This window comes from Varanus komodoensis, unplaced genomic scaffold, assembly GCF_004798865.1.
Source record: "Varanus komodoensis strain SLA01 unplaced genomic scaffold, ASM479886v1 scaffold10, whole genome shotgun sequence".
NCBI lineage: Eukaryota > Metazoa > Chordata > Lepidosauria > Squamata > Varanidae > Varanus > Varanus komodoensis.
In genome coordinates, this window is record NW_025335269.1 from 8,652,861 (window position 1) to 8,674,532 (window position 21,672).

At 39.8% G+C, this 21,672-nt stretch overlaps 1 protein-coding gene across 5 annotated transcripts in view; it reads left to right on the plus strand.

Moving 5' to 3' along the window:
- EZH2 (enhancer of zeste 2 polycomb repressive complex 2 subunit) overlaps positions 1–21,672 on the plus strand; it is a 116,864-nt gene that overhangs the window by 68,864 nt on the left and 26,328 nt on the right. For 2 of the 5 annotated variants that reach the window (XM_044453907.1, XM_044453898.1), the window contains exons 2-8: positions 490–644; positions 8,174–8,302; positions 10,044–10,160; positions 11,802–11,922; positions 12,983–13,141; positions 15,189–15,285; positions 16,684–16,847. In XM_044453907.1, the coding sequence (XP_044309842.1) occupies positions 498–644; positions 8,174–8,302; positions 10,044–10,160; positions 11,802–11,922; positions 12,983–13,141; positions 15,189–15,285; positions 16,684–16,847 (934 nt within the window). In that variant the 5' untranslated portion in view covers positions 490–497. The remainder of the gene's footprint in view (positions 1–489; positions 645–8,173; positions 8,303–10,043; positions 10,161–11,801; positions 11,923–12,982; positions 13,142–15,188; positions 15,286–16,683; positions 16,848–21,672) is intronic. The other 3 variants (XM_044453915.1, XM_044453925.1, XM_044453934.1) reach the window with 3 other exon arrangements.

Sequence of the window (21,672 nt, forward strand, 5' to 3'; positions counted from 1 at the left end):
CAAACTAATATTAAACAACTCTTTCCTGCACATTGATCGTCTGTCACCTTATGGGGTGAATTCCAGTAATGCTGAAAAAGACTCATGGCAATTTTTGTATTGGTCTTCCACAACTTTTTGTATTGGTCTTTCATGTTCCAGGTAGGCCATGGCCACTGGGGGTGGGTGATTTGCCAAGTGATAATTATCGAGGGGAGCATCTTTAAGTTAAAGCATCCTTAATGTAGAATCTTTCCATGTTAGTACTAGTGATCAAAATGCCAACTTAAGTTTCCTAGCCATTATCATTCACCTATGCTTAACCTTGAACATTTTGTGAGAGGAAGGAGAGAAGAGGATGAATTCTTTTTTGCTTATTTTCATAATAGGCTTCTTGTGTGGTTTGCGTGTATAAACAGCCCCTTAGTCACATTGTGAGCAGCTTGCATAGATGTTGGACATACAGGGTTGACTGTGTTTGATCTTACGTCAAGTTTCTATGCCTTGCAGGAGCAATCATGGGTCAAACCGGAAAGAAATCTGAGAAAGGACCAATTTGCTGGAGGAAGCGTGTCAAATCAGAATATATGCGACTTAGACAACTCAAGAGGTTCAGACGGGCAGATGAAGTAAAGGTAACTAAGACACCTAATGCCAATAATAAGGTATTAAGATGACTCTTATTTAGATTTATGTGGTTTAATACGATGTTGATAAATGTTTTATCATGTACTTGAATATTGCTGCGTATATTGGTTCTGAGGAAAAGTCACTATTACAGCATTTAGTAATATAATGAAGTTCACTTTATCTGAATTTCAGCAATTGCTCATGTTAAAGTCTATTTAGCTGCTTTCCGCTCAACATTACCTTCTATTTTGGAAAAACTTCAGTATTGGCCTTGGAAGAGATGTTGCACATACATAAAGTACAGAGTTTCTACTGCTTTTGTTGCAGAAGTTGGATTCTTATGGCAGAATAGTTCAGATTCAAACAGTCCATTGAGAGGGTTTGACTTTGAGCAGCAGTGCTACTGCACTGCACATTTGAAAGTCTGCTCAGTTTCAAAAGTGGCCACTTACGTGACATTCAGGGCTGCTGTTGTAAAATATTAAACTAGTTATCTGATAAGGTTCTGCTCCTGGATATGCTTTTCTGGTCACAAATGGTTACTCAACCTGATGCTTGGAAATCTCCCTCCCCGTTTTCCCCTCAGACCTCTGTTCATGCTTTTGTGTAGCTTTTTCAGAGAGTTACATGAACCACTATGTAGAGGAGTGGCTAGGGAAATTCACTTCTGCCAGCACAGTTAATCGAGTTAATCTGGATTTAACCTCAGAGAATTTATTATAATGCTTTCATCATTTAAATGCATGTATGTGTTCATTTTAATGCACTAAATAGTGAGTATGATTCTCTGAATTGTTATACTGAGCTCAAAAGGTTAATATGATCCATAGTATAGATTACTTAAATTTAATTCATGTCAGTAGTGATACTTTATACAATATACATTTTCTAAATGCTCAAAGTGCTTCATACACACTGTGGGATTATTCAGGGGGACTGCGTATATATAGTCATTTTTCAAGATCTTCTTTCAATAGCAGCACTGTCTTCCTTTCTGCACTGCACTTCCCCGTCCATTTTCTTTGCACACCAGTTAGTATTGCTATGCTGGTTTGCTGCCTGTAGCATTTACATACTGAAGTATGATTTCATATTTCACAAGCATAAATTTTGTGCATAGCTTCCTTAGCACTTGCACTTTACTTTGCGTCATTCATATGGTTTCTGTGCCTACACAGAACTCTGACAGAATTCTAGAGTAGAGAAGTTTTACCATGCATTGCTGAAATGTTGAGGTCTTACTTTTGCTCAGCTTTTTGACAGCAGTAGCATCATAGGAAACATAGGAGAATTCAACTGACTTGCATTCTCACTGAGTTCCCTTGACATAACCCACCATGGCTTATAAGTCACAGTGAGTTGTGTTGTGCAAATCCATGATCGATTTTTTAGGGTAGCTTAAATTTAATTTATAAGCCATCATGACAACCCATGGATTTTAGTAGGGATTGTTTCACCCACAATGGAGTTTTGAGTCATCTAAACCTGGATGGCACAAACCATTCTTGGCAACAGCAGCAAAATCCCTTTTGGGGCACTAGGTGGTCCCTGGATTCCAATATGAGGGAATAATTCTTTGACAGCTGAATTGAACTGTGAGATTGTAAAACCTCTGTTATTCAGATAGAAGTTGGAAGGGTTTAAAAAGACTTTTCAGGCTGGAAATTGTACAGGTATTACATAGTGTAGCTTATCATGTTATTTCAATTCAACCACTTGCTTTGAGTTTTATTTATCTTTCCACCGTTCTGATTTGTATTTTTAATTTACTTACATTGTTTTGCAATATGTCATTTGCCTTATGGCTCTGAAGGCCCTGATTTACAGGACCAGTTTTCCCCCTAGAAGCAGGCATTGATTTGGGGTGGAAAATTTTCTGATGTTATATTTTTCAAAGGAAAGTTTTCAACACATGTATATCTGTGTCTATCCTTAGTTGCCTGTCCTGTTATCATTATGTTAGATGGGTTAAATACAGTATATGAACATCATTAAATTGTTCTTCTAAGGCAGGGGTTGGCAACCCGCGGCTCCGGAGCCGCACATGGCTCTTGAATCCCTCTGCTGCGGCTCGGTTGCTCAAAACATGCACCGGCACAGCCGCCGATCTGCGACCGAGGCTCCGAGTTACAAAATACCAATAGGTGACGATGAGGCATCAACTCAGGAAGGCTGCGCTAGCTGGTTAAGTAAATTGCTACATTCCTCTGCTATTGTGTAGGGAAAGAGTGGAACAAGCTTCCTGCAGGCTCTCATGTTACACGAAACGCTGCTGAAATGATTCTCTTTGTCCAGGTGTAATCTCCTTCATCTGAATGTTAAAAGCTGCGCTTGGGACCTGTCACAATTCATATCACTTGACTGTTTATCTGCTAATCGGTCCCTAAACACACCTATATCTGCGACCCGTACCGATTTACTGAGCTTCCCCCCTCCCCCCAGGCCAACCATAGATAAATCGAAGAAAAGTTTCTGAAGAAAACTGAACGTTTAATGGTACATGGGTAGATTCATTTGCTTTTACTGCTGACAAACTTATGGAGTTTGCTGTTCAATGCACGCAGCCCTTTAGCACTGACTTTGACTCTTCAGGAAGCTGTTCTCCTATTCAAACTATATGAAAAGAGTCCTACTAGTTTATAATGTAAGATTAAAAATAACAGTTTTTAGTGACTGAACAAGAGCTGCAGCTAAATCATAATGAAGATATACATAGCATTAAGGTAAAAAACGATACATGCAGTGTTATCTTCATTTTAGATGTCAAAAAGTTTTTGCAGTTCCCGGTGTTTTCTTTTGTGTGGAAAACGGGTCCAAATGGCTCTTTTGAGTGTTAAAGGTTGCCAACCCCTGTTCTAAGGCAAGCACTGACAGACCTAGTGCTTAGCTGCTTATGGGGGATAAATAAGGTATGGCAATTCTTTGCAATGCATATTTTATTTGGCTCTTGGCTCACCCTGCATCAGACCTCTTCATGGTGTATTTGCTCCCTGTTGTTAGTGTTCTTCCATATCAAACTGAAGGAAAACTGAATTAGAGGAAAATTTTAATTATTGTTTGTTTCACTTAAGAACAGAGCTGTATTGGATCAGACAAAGGGTCCGTTTTAGTCCAGCATTTTGTTCACACAGTTGCCAGCTATTTGCCCATCAGATCCCATAAGCAGGCACAACTGCAGCCACATGTCCAAACTCCTCAACCTTTGCCCAAAGACCTCTATTCTTTTTTAATTTTCTCATATATTAATCAATAAACAGAAATGATTTTCATAACTTACACAAGAATAACCAAGAAAAATATTTTTTCTTCAAAACAGTTAAAACTACAAAATAACAAAGAAAGAGCATCCTTCCAGCAGGACCGTTGGTGATGCACCAGGCCGTTTGGTCAAATGTTAAATCATTTGTCCTCTCAGGCGGTCCCGTCCCCCTTCCAAAACTGCATTGAATCTTGAGAACTTTCAAAACACTTCCTTTTATTAATGCATACTCAATAAACGGTTCCCAAATATCATCAAAATTACTCATATTTCACTTTCATATCAAGTTAACATCATTAATAGCTATATTCCGAACTACTCTATTGTTGTTGCTAGTCGCAAAGTTTTGCCCGACCCATTGCTACCCCATGGACAACATTCCTCCAGGCCTTCCTGTCCTCCATCATCCCCCAAAGTCCACTTAAGCTCATGCCAACTACTTCAGTGCCTCCTTCTAGCCACCTCATTCTCTGCCATCCCCTTCTTTTGCCATCAGTTGTTCCCAGCATTAGAGTCTTCTCCAGGGACTCCTTCCTTCTCATTAGGTGGCCAAAGTATTTGAATTTCATCTTCAGTATCTGGCCTCTTAAAGAGCAGTCAGGGTTGATCTCCTCTAGGACTGACTGGTTTGATTGCCTTGCAGTCCAAGGAGTTTTCTGCAGCACCACAATTCAAAGGCCTCAATTCTTTGGCGCTCAGCCTTCTTTATGGTCCAACTTTCACAGCCACAAATTGCAACTGGGAAAACCATAGCCTTGACTATACTCACTTTTGTTGGCAGGGTGATGACTCTGCTTTTTAGTCTGCTGTCTAGATTTGCCATAGCTTTCCTCCCAAGGAGCAAGGGTCTTTTAATTTCTTGGCTGCAGTCCCTGTCTGTGGTGATCTTGGAGGCCCAGGAAAGTAAAATCTGTCACTACCTCCATTTCTTCCCCATCTATTTGCCAGGAAGTGATAGGACCAGATGCCATGCCATGTCTTTCTGGTGCTACTAGTACTAGCCCTCTGCTCTTCCCCAGTAGCACATTGGACACAGTCCGACCTGAGGGAATCATCTTCCGGCATCATATCGTTTTGCATTTTAGTACTGTCCATGGGGTTGTCATATCAAGGGTACTGGAGTGAGTTGCCATTTCCTTCTCCAGTGGATCACATTTTGTCAGAGCTCTCTGCTATGACCTGTCCGTCTTGGGTGGCACTGCACGGCATAGCTCATAGCTTCATTGAGCTACGCAAGCCCTTTCGCCACGACAAGGCAATGATCCATGAAGGGGGAACTTCTCTATACCAGTCACTTAATTGATAGCATATTTTTCCCACTTGTTTGCTATCATTAATCTAACAACTGTTAATAAATTTGTTATTAATTATTTAATATTCTGTAGATATTAAAGACCCACATCTAATCATTAGTGAAACAGAATGTTCAATTAATTGTTCTCAGCTTGAAATGGAACTGATAAGCAGTGCAGAGAGTGAGTGAAGCTGAAGTTGCTACACCTACCTTAGCAAAAAACAAAAACTGTTGATATATTAGCTCTCTTTGAATATATGACTTATAAAAGGGTTCTTTCAGGTGCAGTCATTTTTTGTTAAGTACAAACAAACATCCTATTGTCTTTACATATATTCCAGTAAAAATCTACATAAAATTTTGAATTTGTTCAACTGTAATATTAAACTATTTTGTGTTGTTAATTTCCCCATAAGCAAATATTTCAGTTCTAATATTTTATAGCATATGAAGAAAAAGTTGATATATTTATACTGCACATAAAATTGATGTGTATTACATTTTCAGTTCTGTTTACTAACTATGGGATGTTTTGTACGCTTATTGAGGGAGAATCTGCATTAGGGAGTAAAAAATGAGTTAGGTAAATAAGCTAAACCAGATACATATTATTTAGAACTTTGGAACATTTTCTCAAAAAATGTCCAGTTGTACTTTTATGGAAAACCCACTTCACTCACTCCAGTTGTACCTTTGTGGAAAATTCACTCCTTTGGGGAAAAGATGGTAATGTCAATCACCTGCCTTAGGTGATTACAAAATCATGATGAAACTGGTCTTTCAAACTTTGAGTGCTCCCCAAAGCTGTGGACTCTGTGGCAGAACTGGAATGTGCTCCCCAGAGAGGTCTGCCTGGCACCGTCGTTACTTGTTTTTCAGCACCAGGCCAAGACCTTTTTATTTAAACGTTATTTTAATTGTTGATTGTATTTATTGATTTTATATCTGTGCCGAGATGTTTCCAGATTTTTAAGGTAATTGTAAGATTGTTTATTTGTTTTGGAAGCTGCCCCGAGGCTTTTTGCGAATGAAGCGGCATATAAATGTTCCAAATAAATAAATTATTGTAGTTCTCTGACAGTTGGCCTGTATGTTGCTATTTCATAGAATAATTGAGTTAAACGGGGCTAAGAAGCCCATCAAATCCAACCTCCTTCTCAATGCCAGACTCCAAGTTAAATTATCCCTGGCAGATGGCAGGACAACTGCCTCTTCAATGAGGGAGAGCCCATGACCTCCCTGGTTAACTGTTTTCATTGCCATACTGTTCTAAAAGTCAGAAAGATTTTTCTTAATTTCTAGCCAGAATCTGGCTTCTTGTAACTTAAGCCCATTCTTCCACATCCAGCACTCTGGGATGATTAAGAAGGGATCCTGGCCTTTTTTTCAAGTATTTGAAATATGCCATCATCTCTCTCCTCAGTCTTCATACTCAAGATGGGATCTAACAAGTGAAAAATAGTGGGGAACGAGTAACTCACATGATTTAGAAGTTATGCTTCTATTAATGCAGCCCAATTTGTATTTACTGTAGTTACATCAGATTGTTGGCTCATATTCTGCTTGTGATCTACATCAGTTAAAAGATCCTTCTTGCTTTTAGTATTGCTGAATGAAGTATCTCCCATTTTGTAACTATTCATCTAGTTACTTTTTCCTAGATATAGAACTTGGCATTTGTCCCTAGTGAATTTCATTCAGTTGTTTTCAAGCTAGCACTCCAGCCTATCAAGATCATTTTGAATTTTGTGTCTTCCTAGCTATCCCATCCAATTTGAATCATCTGCAAATTCAGTTAGCATTCACTCTTCATTCAAGTCATTAATAAAAATGCTGAAGAGTTCTGGGCCCAGGACTGACCCCCACAGTACTCCACTCATTTCCTCTCCCCTGTCTGAGATGGTATCATTTATGCACACTCTTTGATGTGCATTCTGTAGCCAGTAATGGATCCAACTGATTGTTGTTCCATCTAGTCCACTTTTAGCTAGTTTCATAATCAGAATTACAAGGAGCGCTTCATCAAAAGTTTTGCTGAAGTCAAGATATATTATGTCCACAGCATTCCCATGGTCCACCAGGGAGAATACCCAAGCAAAAACTTAGATTAGTGTGGCAAGATTAGTTTTTGAGAATTTCATGCTGGCTTCTAAGTACTTACTCCAAAACTTCCACTATTTGCTCCCATGTAAATTATGCATAGAAACCAGAAAGACCAAGAACAGGTCATTTAATTTGGTTCCTTGAGTGATTAATTGTTCATTCACACAAACTGTCCCCTCCCCCCAGTCTCCCTGTTGGTGCCACAGTGTATTTCCTACCTTCTTTCCTGTATGGCTGCTAAGGTGGTCTTCAGGAATTGAGCAGGGAGACTGCAGGGTGGTTCATGTCAAAAGCTTCTCAACTTTGGAATATTCCTGGACTGAGTATGGTACATGCCTGATATAGGTGAATGCACTGATGACCACTTGAAGAATCACAGTTGCAGGTAAGTAACTTGTCCATATATGATGGCAGAATTCCTACATAGGCTTTTCTCTTTGTCAAATTGAGGGAAAATACTCTGTATTTGGTTTTCTATTTTTGAGACGGGGTGCATTTCACAGTTGTTGTACATAAAAAGCATTCTCTTGTGGATCTACGAGATGATGGAAAAAGTACAATATTTTGTATCTCCTTTTCAATTTACCCAGTCTATTCTATACAGTTCCTTTTATCCTCCAATGAAGTTGGGTTTAATTCTGCATTTTACTCTGAAAAAGACCACTAGTGTGTTTTTGTCTTTTGCCTGTAAGGCCAAGGACATCGTAAAAATAGGATGATAAAATACAGTAGCTTGATGGATGAAATGTATTAATAGGTGTAGATGTATATGAAATCTATAGTAGGTATGCTTACTTGCATATAGCATATTTCCAAAGTGACAATGGATTTTTTTTGTAGATTTGTCAATAAATACTCTGTCAGGTTATTATCTAAACTTTTTTTTAAAAAAATTATTTTATTTCCAGAGTATGTTTAATTCTAACCGTCAGAAGATACAAGAAAGAACAGAAATCTTAAATCAAGAATGGAAACAACGCAGGATACAACCTGTACACATCATGACTTCTGTGAGCTCATTGCGTGGGACCAGGGAGGTTGGTTAATATGATGTGTTGTAGAAGTCCAGTTGCAAAGTTGTTAACACGTCTTTGTTTTACTGGAGGAAAGTTGGTCAGGGTTGTTCTGAGTAACAGCAACATATTGCATTCTGTTTATGAGCAGGAGAATAGTCCCTATTGGAAGTGTCTTCCTTGGATAAGGAGAGGCTTGTTTAACTGAAGTTTTGTTCAAGGGAAGAACTGATCTATAATCTCTGAAATTAACTGTTGTTTTTTGGTCACAGATGGTGGCATAATGAATTTTTTGACAGATTTAAAATAGCTACGTATTTCCATGTTTAGGCCTATGAAAATTCCTGTTTTTAAAAAGGCCTTTATTTTGACCTCTGTCACAAATCCATGTTTCCACAAATAGGGTGAGATACATTTTTCCTCTTTCTTGTGCACCTACAATCTCGGGAAAGGATGGAAAAGGTGAAGACCACAGAAAATTGTCAGAGTCATACTTCAAAATTAAAGGATCTTGCTCTGAAGGGTCACCCACTTTCACAAGAAATGATCATTTTACAGAAAATCTGAACTAAAAATTGAGAAGGCAGCAAACCAGTGATAGCTGCTGCAATATGCTGCTTGGTCACTTTGAAGAGGGTTATCATTTTAGTGAGCTCAAAAACTTGTTTCTGAAAAGGGAAATAGGCTGCAGGAACTGCAAAAGAGGTTGACCCTAGGGAGGCTGAACCAGTGATGGGTGCACCAAAGTGGCACTTGGCGGAGCTGAGTTACATGTTGTAGTCTGTTTAGCTAAATTAATCTGATTCGAAGGAGGAGGAGAAGGGACAGAGTTGGACAAAAGATTTTGCAGTTTCAAGGTTGCCTAGTAAAGAGGCAGTGTGTAAGAACCAGCCCACCTTGGAAAAGGAGGAGGACATTTCAGAGCTGGGGAGGAAGAGATGGAGGAGTTCCTTGATCCTGTCAGGAGATGACAGGCAAAGCAAGTTGACATCTGATGTTCCTTCCATATAGCCCTCAAACAGCAGGAGGCATCTTGAATCAGAATCTTTCTGAAGAGGAGGGAAGGAAGGGATTCACCAATTTGGATTCAACTTATTACATGGACAGATGCTTCTCCCACATCTCATAGAGAAGGCTTTGATTTACACTGTACTGTAACTTGTTAAGCTCTAACAAAAAGACTGTGCTTGCTATACTTCTTGTCTTGCTGGAGAGGAAAAGAGGAAGACCTGTTCATGACAGGAGCATTGTCACTAGTGGAGGCCTGGGTGAGCTTAGTGAGAGTACCATGGAATTTCATGCCTCTTACTGAGTAGCTTGCTTACTCCCTCCTTGTATCCTTGATGAAGGTGGTTGTCCATGTTCAGACAATAGGGCAACAATCATGGGTCAAACAACCTTTAGAACAACCCGTGGATTGTCAGGGTCACCTGTTGCTCCTAAACATCTTTAGTTGTCCAGGTTCACATGACATGACAGCCCACTGTGGCTAGTTTCCTATGATGGATTGCTGTGCTGTAGAAAGCCAGTACCCTTTTGTGTGAGAGAGAACCCTGTAAGGAATGACCCAATCTGAGTAGTAATGAAAGGAAGAATCATTGAATATTGAATAATTCTTAAATGTGTTAACATTTGTAATTTAATGAATGCTGTACAACATGGACCCCTGAAAACTCATACCTTAATTTGTTGAACAAGTTTTGTGCTGCTCTCCCTGTCAAAAAACAATTTTCTACAAGTAGTATGATTTTATTTCTTCTCTCAGTGTTCTGTCACCAGTGACTTGGATTTTCCAAAACAAGTAATCCCTCTTAAGACTTTGAATGCTGTTGCCTCAGTACCCATAATGTATTCTTGGTCTCCCCTTCAGCAAAATTTCATGGTAAGTGGCATATGGATCTTAACAATGGAGGTATGTTCCAACAGTTACAATGGAAATTCTTCCCAAGCAAGTGGGTATAAAGTTGCAGCCTAACTTACCAAAATAGGAACCAAATGAATGCTTTTTGCATGCCTTCAGCTGAATAATGCTTGCTTCCAGTTTTTCAGTGTGCTGTAACTTTGACATTTCTACCATGTGTCTGATGGATATAAGTAGCTCAGAAAACTTAATGACATGATGGCTTATAAGATTAATTGATATTATTTTTGAGTGCAAATACACAAATTTGCGGAAAGCATCTGAATTCATTTATCCTATGGACAGATTTTTCAGGCTCATGCTGGCATGATGATATACGAGTATGTATAAATCACTCCGGAGAATGCTGGATTTGGAAAGATTTAAAAAACTTAATCAAATTTTTAAGAAACAAGAATTGTAGGAAATGTTAGCAACTGAATATTGTGCTGGATCTAAGCTCTTCTGTTCCCATAGTATACACCCGTAACAGGTGAAAAGATATGTCAGCACTCCCTCTGGTGTTTTTAATTTCTCCCTCATTGAAACTACTGGGAAGGAAATTTAAAGGAAACAATGTATGGAAAAGAAAAATACCTACCCACTTCTGCTTTGCTGATACGAGCCTAGCAAAGCAACTTGCCATTGTTGATCTTTTCTGACCCTCCCCATCTCACCAATTTTAGTGTGGGAGAGAAGTATCCATTTACTTTGTGCCATTTAATTTGATGGGTTTAGCAGTACTTAACTTGGACTGAAACATCACCTTGATTAACATTATTCGTATTACTATTTATATGCTATTTTTCTTATAAAAATATAGAAGTACCTGGTCCTTCAAGATAATGGCTTATAGTGTTGGATGTAAAGGTAGTGATGTGGGGAATCTTCATTTCCTTGCATTAGGAAAAGAGTTTCCATTCACATACCCATCACAGCTGCAACCACACAGTGGTGGTTTGGTTTGGTTTTATTTTTTGAGTTAACATGGAACATAGTATGGTTGGAATGGAGACTAGGAGCCTCTTGTGGAAGCGGACTTTCCATCAGCTTCTCAGGTGGTAACTTCTCATCATTAAATTGGTTTTAAAAGTGGGTAGAGGACATCTCTATTCTACAAGATGTGCATGCCAGGTAGCTTAAGGAATACCTGCTCCCAAATCAGCTTGCTCTCCAGGTGCCTTCACCTTAGCATTATAAATTGTGTCATTTTGTCTGCAATTTACCCTGGAAACTGGCATTGAAGGTGATACAAAAATTCACAAATAGAGTTGGGTTGTGGCTTGAGCAGCTGTAGTGCAAGCTATTGTTTTTAATGCAGTAACCTGGTTTTCATATAACTCTAACCCATGGTTTGTTCAGTTCATGGTTTCTTGCCTTACCCAGGGTTTGTCTACTAGATGACAAATTTTGTTTCCTTTTTTTTAATCCTTCACACATATGGAGGAGTATGTTGTATGATGTTGTGGTTTAAGTGTAAGTGCTTTTGAGGTCTTAGTTTTTGGTTGTTCTATTTAGCTTTACAATACCATGCAAATGGTAGAACAGTGTACTCAAAATACCTACCTTCTGTTTGTGGAAGAGAAATTTTGCATTTGTCCTATCTCTTATCCACATTTTTAGGTAGAGGATGAGACTGTTTTGCATAACATTCCTTATATGGGAGATGAAGTTCTTGACCAGGATGGAACATTTATTGAAGAACTAATAAAAAACTATGATGGAAAGGTGCATGGAGACAGAGGTGGGTTACATTGTGTTTATTTTTAGGTTAATCACTATTCGTGATTAGTTTTGCCAGTGTTGGTCAACTGATACTTGTTTATTCAATGATATCATTGATATTATTTGGAAAAAAACAATTGTACTAAATCACATGCTTTTCATTCTTCATGAAACAAGATGATTGTATTTTTGTATCTTGACTGGCTTTTCAGATAGTTCTGTCTAGAGAATGTAGGAATATAATTATGTATTATTTTCCTGCTGCTGTGTTATATAGAAGCTGCTACTTTTACAATGCAATCTTATATATGTCAACTCAGAAGTAGTCAGTGAGTTTTACTACCAGGAAATTAGGTATAGGATAGGGGCCTTAAATGCTTCATCTGTTAGCTGCTTTGGGTTATCTGTGATAAGAGAAAACATTGAGAAATGTGATATATCTATATTTACTTATCTATAATTGTTAACAATTGAATGGACCTGGCTTCCCAGTGGTTGGAGTAGCCCTTAGTTTAATACACTGAAGGCTTGAAGCAAAGTTATGTAATTGTCAAAACAGGACACATTACATTCATCCCATCTGAGTGAAGTCACATCCCTGAGTGAAGGGATCATTTTTCGAATTTTGGCAGTGACAAATGGATGAACAGACAGATGGAGACACATCATATTTCATTATTACAGTTAAGTAAAATTTATTAGCTCAAAAGTGACTTGGCTATCCAATGTAGTTTACAAGAACATTGTTTCCATTCATTTCTAAGTTGTTGTAGGCAAGTTGGTGGTATTGAACAGTATTGTGGAAGCATCTTAAGGAAAGGGAGTAAAAGTTTTTAGACCATTAACCTGTCCAGAATGTGGCAAATAAAAAAGAAAGGCTAAAAGCAAATTTTAAAAAATAGAATTCAAGGGTTTTACATTTTAAAAATTGTCCCCATCATTTTGTGTTTCTTTTGTTAATTTAATTAACAGCTGAGCAAAAGAGCAACTCTTTTGCTCAGTAGTGGATTATAGTTCAGTTATGTACAACTTCTTAGAAAAGACATGCCCCTTCAGTGTTTGCATATGCCTAATTTCAGAATGTGGATTTATCAATGATGAAATATTTGTGGAGCTGGTCAATGCTCTTGGTCAGTATAGCGATGATGATGATGATGATGACGACGATGATGACGATGATGATGACAATCTTGATGGGAGAGATGAAAAGCAGAAAAATCGGGAGACCAGCAGAATAGGTATGTCTTTTGTATAGTTTGTTTTTTCTAGAGATGTCCTGGTGTGGGAATGAATTTTGACATGACTTTTCACTATTTTATCATCACATACAGTGATTATGTGTGTTTGCATTTAACTTTAATAATGGGTAGAAATTTATGGTTACTGCTAATTCAATTAAAAAGTACTGAAAAGTGGATACAGGCTCTATATCAGTCTCTCTATATCAGGAATTTCCAACATGTTTGGGAACATTTGGCATTTTGAAAAAAAAAAAAGTGTTCAGGATACCATCCCAAATTGACTGCTATAGGAGGATGAAGGCCAATCAAAATATTTTAAGAGCATTCCTTTATGTGTTTGGTTCTCATTCGTTCTCTCTCTCTCTCTCTCTCTCTCTCTCTCTCTCTCTCTTCTTCCTCTTGGCTCTTGAATACTGGGAGCTGAAGTCTAAAACATTTATTGTCTGCCCATTTTTGAAATAAAGTACAAATATTTTCATTTTAAAAGGTAACTTAAGAGCTTGTGTGTTGAACCAATGTGAATCAGCAACCTCTGGAGCAGCTCATACTCCCTCATGGTTGCACTACAGTCAGAAAGCTTCCTATGGATGTTGTAGCCAAGATTAAGGGCAGCTGTGAAGGATCCATGTCTTTTTATAGCTGTCATTTTGTATCAGTATATTGAACACTGATATGATATATAAAACTGTTATGTGCTTTGACCCTGCTAGGTAGAATAGGATGTAAGTCGTAATCAGTTGTGTTAATTGGTTTTAATGTGTTCACAGATACGCAGTCAGTTGTTGCTGAATAACCAAATAGCAGTTTTCCCTGTTTTCCTTGGCCATGTTAGTTCTGATATCTTCAATTCAGTCTGCCTCCATGCAGTGCAAAGTAGCATAACATTTTGGAACATTCCTTGCATGTCACTGTTAGCATTATATATGCTAATGTAGACAAATATATATTGAAGTGAACAACTTTTGGTCTGCCATCCACCTGCACATTCTTCAGAGGCTGTCTGTCAGAGTTTGCCCAAATCCTCCCCCCTCCATTATCTCTTCCATCTTAAGGCATTGTGATTGTGCTGAGAAAGTTTCTTTCTCCTGACTTCTTAACTTGCTTGGCCTTCTGACACACAGTGAAACAGCTGTTTGGCTGTTTTTCTGAATATTCTTGGAAACTGCAGTGCAAGAGCCTGATCCTTGCATCCTCTTCCCCAGAATAATCTCTCCCAGTGTACTCAGTGATGCTAGAGAGCCAGTGTAGTATAGAGGGAGGAATGGTTAGATTAAGATTGCGGAGACCCAAGTTCAAATCTGCATTTTGGGCCATCCGCTAGCTCTCAGCCCAACCAACCTCACAGGAATGTTGGGCAGATAAAATGGGAGGACTACAAATAGGAGGAGGATCCTCTGTGTCCCTGAAGGAAAGAGAGATATAAATGGAATTGAATGAATGAAATGAATGCTGGTAATGGCGGGAAACAAAAATCCCAGTTGGGATTGTGGAGGTTGGGGTGCAGAAGAGACTTTATTCTCCTCTCCCCTCCACCACAATAATCACAATGAAATAGGAATTTTAATCTGGATCCCAACCTCTCTCTGTGTGTGCATCTGTGTTTTAATGTATACAGAGCTGGCAGCCTTCAAGGCCAAGGATAATGAAAAAGTTTCTCACTTCTGTCAAAGTGAGCATAAATGAAAGAAATAAGAAAGTTTGAACACTATTTTTCCTCTATAAGAAACGCAGATTATTTTGTTGTGTGCTTTCATTCTTGTCTTTCTTATGGAATGGTCTAGCTGAAATGGAAAGAATTATACACACTCAGACAGTGTTTTCTACTTCCTGGGAAAACATTAATGTTATATTGCTTATGAACACTGTTATCAGAAGCACTTGGTTGAATATTTTTGTTTATTTAGAAAGGATGAGAGGTCAGTGTAGAACTTTGTACCTAATGCATCCTTCTAGTTTGCCTGCCTGCCTGCCTCACAGAAACAGCAAGTGTAAAGATTCTTAAAAGACTAGAAATGTCTTCATTGTCTGTGTTTCTATGTAAAAGAGAGCCATCCTCCTCGGAAGTTTCCTTCTGACAAGATATTTGAAGCCATTTCCTCAATGTTTCCAGATAAAGGTACAGCAGAGGAACTGAAAGAAAAGTAAGAAGTTATTTTTTAAACTACATAATACATTTCCATTTCTTGAGAAACACTATATCAGGTTTGCACAAGCACAGTCAACTGGGGGCTTGCAAGAGTTCTGCCTGTTTAAATAAGGACTGTCAGTTTCCTTGATAGAAAAATATGGCCAGTTGGCTACACTTGGACTGCTAGTTCATAGGTTGTGCCCATTGCAAGGCCTACCTTGTTGAAATTGGTTGTTGGAGAGCATGCAGCTGGAGATTGCCAAAATGGTTGTAACTATAGGCTAAAGTAGTAAAGAATAGTTTGAAGTCAGATAGTTTGAAAATTTATAATGGAATTGACATAATCTGACTCTGGTGACGAGACACATTCGATTTGCTATCCATTTGCTTTATATCTTGTGCTCTATTTTCACTCTGTTTCAGATTATGACAGCAACTCTAGCAGGATTTGCAAATTCAAATGTTTTGCAGCAGCCTTGGTATTAAATTTGTTTTCCAAATGCATGGTCAAATTACTAGTTCTTGTACATGGATTTACCCTTTCATAATTGAGAGATGGTTTGAGGCATGAGGCATTGATAGAAAAGTTTTGTGTTGAGTTTTTTCAAGTATGATCTGCCATGAAAGCAGCTGTGCCCTGGGCTAGGATATTTATTTTCCTTGATGTACTAAATATAGAATGAATTACTGCAAACAGAGTATGATCCAGTAAAGTTCATTTAAAATCTTGTTGATTTCAACTGGAGAACAGTGCAATTTTTTAACTCCTGCCCATTGAAACGGATAAGATTCAGTCTAGGACATGCTCATGGCTTGTGCTAAAACAATTTAAATGCCTTTCTGATTCAAGGAATGCCCTCCTTTTTCTTACAGCATTCATTAGAGCCTGATAAAATAATTGCCACTGTATGGCAAAAACAATATCATACATGGTAAATAATGACTTTAGTTAGACAGGAAAGTTTAAGAATAAATGAGTTTCATTTGTTTATGTACACTTTGTTTAGCTTAGATTTGAAATACAAAAACTGCAGCGCACAGCTAGCATGCAGTTTCTGGTGTTCTGCCAGACCTTCCTTTATCTGCTGCTACAGCATTAGCACTACCTGGAGCTTCTTGTGCTAGCTGTAGCAAGAGAAACCCTTCCCATATTCTAATCTCCAATCAACTATCTCTGGTAGCCTATATTTCCTATCTTTGATGAGCAGTTGGAGATAAAGGATTCCTTTGCTTACATCAGAGAATAAATTCCAAGGCTTGTGTGTGGCCGTCTGATCCTGCGTGGTGTGGCCTTTGTGGCCAGAAAACTTGGGCACCCCTGGTTTAAATGATTAATCCATACATTAACTGAAAGAACAGTAAAACTGGACTTTTGCAAATAAAATAGCAGCAGTTTCTACATTTTCTGTAGGTACAAAGAACTTACAGAACAGCAGCTTCCAGGAGCTCTCCCTCCTGAGTGCACACCAAACATTGATGGACCAAATGCCAGATCTGTTCAGAGGGAGCAGAGTCTGCACTCCTTTCATACTCTCTTCTGTAGACGATGTTTCAAATATGATTGCTTCTTACATCGTAAGTATAAAAATAACTTGTTGGTATTAAAATAATGTTGGAGTTTTTAAGTCTTTAGTAGTTTACATGCATTATTAAAACATGGCTTAATCCTACGTGTATAAATTGTGTTCCCCATTCCTCTTTCTTCCTCTCATGGCCAAGAAAGGAACTTAAGCAGTGTTTAGTTTCAGTTTCCATTGATCCTGGCTTACAAGAAGAAAATGTGGTTTAAAACAAACTGGCCATTCTCTAAACTAGCCAGTATTAAACAATGGGTTGTGAAGCTCTCTTTGCCCATCACAGCAGTTGTCTCTCCCTGCAGTGTTCTTTCAACTTCCAAGGATCTTGTCCTGATCCAAAGGCAGTCAAAGCTGGAACATTTCTGTTAGAAAAGAAGAAGCAGATACCATAGGCATCTAAGGTAGACTCTGCAATTGCTGTGCATAGACACAAACAGCAATTGATCAGGTGTCAGGTATGAGCAATTTTATCTATAAACGGCTAGGCAAATGATATACACTTTCATGATGATTGAACTTGGAATAGTGCTGTTGGAAAGTCCTACTGGTAGTAGTAAAGGAGTACATTTCCTTCACTTCTATCACCACTAAAAGATCAACTCTAAAAATAATCTGTAGCCCATTGTTAGCAAGATATCTTCATCTACAAAATTATGGATATGCACACATGCACACAAAGTACACTTGGATTTTCAAGTAAAAATTATGACGTTGCAGTATTCACTGGGGCATTTGGGAGGGAAAAAGAAAAAAAACAGTCATATTTTAGAGTACTGAAATACATAGTTGGTTACAAGTATATAATTATTGGGGTCTCATGACATGGCAACCCAGTGTGGTTACCTAGTCATTGTGGGTTTTGTGTAAATCTGCACCACTTCCTGCAGGGTGGTCTGTTTTGGGGCAGCAAGCCACCCTGCAAACCCATGGCTTATTGTAGGGTTGTTGGATCCATAAAGAGGTGTTGTGTCATTGGGTGACAGACTCTTTGTGTCACCAGGGAAGTGGTGATGAGCTGCTCAGCAAGAACCCATTGCATCTCTTGACACCCTCTTTTGTACCACTACTAGCTGGTCCACTAGGTACTAAAACAGCACTTTAAAACAAGCATCATGAACTTGCTCTCTCCTTGCTGCAAGTGTGAGGACTTTTACCTTTGCCATGGTCCCATCCCCCCACTTTTCCCCTTTTTTCCGAAAATGGCTTTGATCACCAGAGTGCTCAAGTGACTTGGTGGAGGGGCTGCCAGTTGCTTGCCACATTTTTTTCAAATAATTTTAAAAATGTAGCTAAGTATGTACATACGTTTTTGCTTCTTTTGTGGGGGAAGCTGGTTTTCTTGACTTCTGCAAGTTTGCAAACATCAAATTGCTGAATTCAAAATTTGGAATTGCTGAAATGAGGAGGCTTGCCTGTGCAATTCTCAGTAAGTACCTGCTGTCAAAGTGTAGCAGGTATCAACCATGGACAGTGACCAAGAGAAGCTGTAAACAGGTTATTTTGTTACTTTCCATTTATTTGACTACTGTCAAATGGAAAGCTGTGAAGAGGAAGCAAAGCTAAAAAGAGATGGTGACTTGCATTGATTCTCAGGATTTTTAGTGTGTTACCCATAGTTCCCAATGCCCCCACCTTTTCCTCACTTTCTTGAGTGTTCATCTACTGAGCAGTTTAATGCTTATCAGGCCACCCCCTTTTTGAAAGCACTTACTTTGACAGCTGTCAAAAGAACAGTTTAAAAAAACACCTCTATGGAAGATCTTTTTTCTTCTTCATATTCTTTTTTCAACATGAAATATATGTAGATTAATAGCTGCATATCTTCCTGTACAAAACAAAACACAAAAACAATGCAGAGATCTACCAGTGTTTGAAAAAGAAAAGCCTTTCTTTAAAAAATAGGTGGGCAAACCATTGATAGTCCCTCCATTGTGCCACTTGGTAGCTGTTGGTGGCTGCCAGTTAAGTGATAGCAAAAAGTGATCTCTGGAAAAAAGCAGTGGGGAGGCTGTGGTGAGTGCAGTGGGGAGCAGACAAGGCAACTTCAGTGACCCATTACTTGGGGCCCAAGACTCACTCTGAACCTGTCATCTGTGTAGCTTATCTGCAGGGTATGTTGTCATGTGAATACACCAAAATAACAAGCATGTGGACAGCATTTAAATAGTCTAGGAGTTATTTGGATAATTATATAGAGAACAGTAGGGTCGTGACAGATCTCACAAATTTTAATTTCAATCTGTTTAAAATCCTACTGAATTTTAAAATTAATTTTAAATTTAATTTTAAATCTTTTTACTGCTAAGTTTTACACTAGTTTTTACTTCCATTTTATACTGTCGTTTTAACTGTTTAAATATTTACACAGTACTTTATGTTTTACATCTTTGCAGACTGCCCAGAGAGCTTTGGCTATTGGGTGGTAAAAAAATAAAATAAATGTTATGGAAAAGAAGCAGAGCAGGGGAGCCTTATGCATAATCAGAAGAGGTTGATAGGAGCAAAATAGGCATGTGACAGGCTTAATACAGTTGAACATTGACTCATAGAGTCAGGGATACATGAGTAGGCAGGAGAAGGAATAAACAGGATTAGAGGGGGGTGGAGAGAGGCTGTGTTCACCCATAACACTAAAACCATGCCATGTGGTTACTGCATGGTGCTATTTCTTACCTGGTTTTTTTTGGGGGAGGTCAGCTGCTAACGTGATTTTTACCACCCCCCATCATTCCTCCTAATGGCACCTAGTATCCTTTCAGCCCCAGAGTCTGAAAATTCCAGGGTGCACTGTTCCTGCCTACATTGCCTGCCTCACCTCATTGGTCCACACATTGCCTTGGGCATGTCTGGAGCCAGCTGCTCTTGTTTTTCCCCCTTTTGTTGCTGAATGAAAGCACTCATTGGAGTAGCACTGTTACTCCTGGGTAGCACTAGAGTAATACTCTGCTTTATATGGGCACAGCTGTAGCGCTGCAGGGCACATGCATCGGCAGAACAGACCATTAGTATCAGTAACACCTGGTACACTTCCCTCTGACACAGCCCCCCTTTCCCTGCACCCAAGTCTCCATGATGCTGCAGAAATAAAGATAGGCTTCACAATAGGGATGTGGTTCTTGTGGGGAAAGCTCTCTGTGGAGACGGATTAGGGGAGCACAGGATGAAGCCATTCACAGCATGTCCTGGCATGGGGGAGGGGTGGGCACAAGTAGGGTGGGCTTCTAAGTGTCTAGGTGTGGGGCACTGGGCAAGGCTGGCTGTGACTATGGTATGAGAGGTGGTGGGGGAGGACTCAGTCTGCCTATACTGATGGACTTGATGTGTCTGACTGCAAAGGGGAGATGGGCCCTTTCAGCATGTGAGAGTCTTGTGCACAGGGGAATATAGACATGTCTCCAGAAAGACATTAATGTTAGTATATCATATCCTGTCATATTTAATTTCATTCAGGATTAATAACTAATAACTTCTAATTCTTCATCGTGGTCTCTGTGCATCACACATAATGGGTACTGTGCCTGCGCAGTGCCTTTGCCGGCCAGAATACCTAAGCTGCAACAGTTTTTTGGCGGGAACTCCGCACCCCTCCCCCCTGGTGCTATATAAGGTGGAGCGCCCGCCATTTTCCTCAGTCTTCTTTCGACTGCCAATCGTATTTCCTCGAGCCATTAGCTTGTCTTCTTGTCCTTACTGGTTGTTTCTCTAATTGTTTTCCAGTTCAATCCAAGTTATTTCCCCTTATTTCCCGGTTACTTCTTTCCTCCTTACTTTCCTTAAAAAAAAAAAAAGATCTATAGTTAGTATCTCTCTTTTCCTCTTACCTTTACTATTCCTCTTTCGATCTTTTCAATGGCTCAGCGCGTGGGTGTTTCAAAAGTGTTCAAAATGCGGGACTAAAATGTCCCCAGCGGACTCACACAAGCTCTACCTCCTCTGCTTAGGAGAGGGGCATCGCACCAACAAGTGTGGGCATTGCCGGGCCTTCACCAAACAGGGCAGGAAGAACCGCGAGAATAGGCTGAGGAAGATCCTTTGGGATCAGGCCCTACTAGCCTCTGATGAGCTCGCCGCTTAGCCTATGTCAGCCAGCCCTTCCATGGTGACCTCCCCCTGACCATCCGGGGGAGTTGCTTCCAAGGAGACCTCTCGCTCCTCCCACTCCTTACTCAAACAAAGGGAGAAGTGGAAGCATTCCAACCACGGGGATCCGTTGGTCTCGAAGAAGGCCAAAAAGGATAAGTCGGACAAGAATAGCAGAAAACATAGGCCTGCTCTGGAATCACGAAGGGATTCGGATTCGACCGCCTTGTCAGTCCAGACAGCACAATTGGTCCCGACACCCTCGGCACTGACACCGAGAGAGTTGATGCAGGTCACGTCGCCTGGATCCCCACAAAGGATCGAGCCTATGGTCCCAACTATGCTACATCCACCTGAACCAGTCGTTCATGGGTCGATGTCGGATGGAGAGATCCGTGACTCTCCTTCAAGGTATTTGCTGTGCCATCAACCGGCCCGCTCTCCAACTCCAATGCCATCCTCCCCGGAGGCTTGCAGGAGGACCACAGTGGTCAAACCCGACCAGCATCGCCGCTCATTGGGACAATTCGCCAGATCATGAAGGGCCAGAAGCCTCACAGCTTCAATATTGGGGATCACCCCCATACGGCTGCTACATGCCAAGGGAATACAGCTGTCAGTCCCGACAGACAAGGGCGGAAGCCCCTTCTACTTCGGCGCCAACGACCTCTCGCCATCTTCTCTGGCACAGTCATCCTCGAGTCCACCTTACCCATATGACTCGGAGTCTGAGGACTTGGACG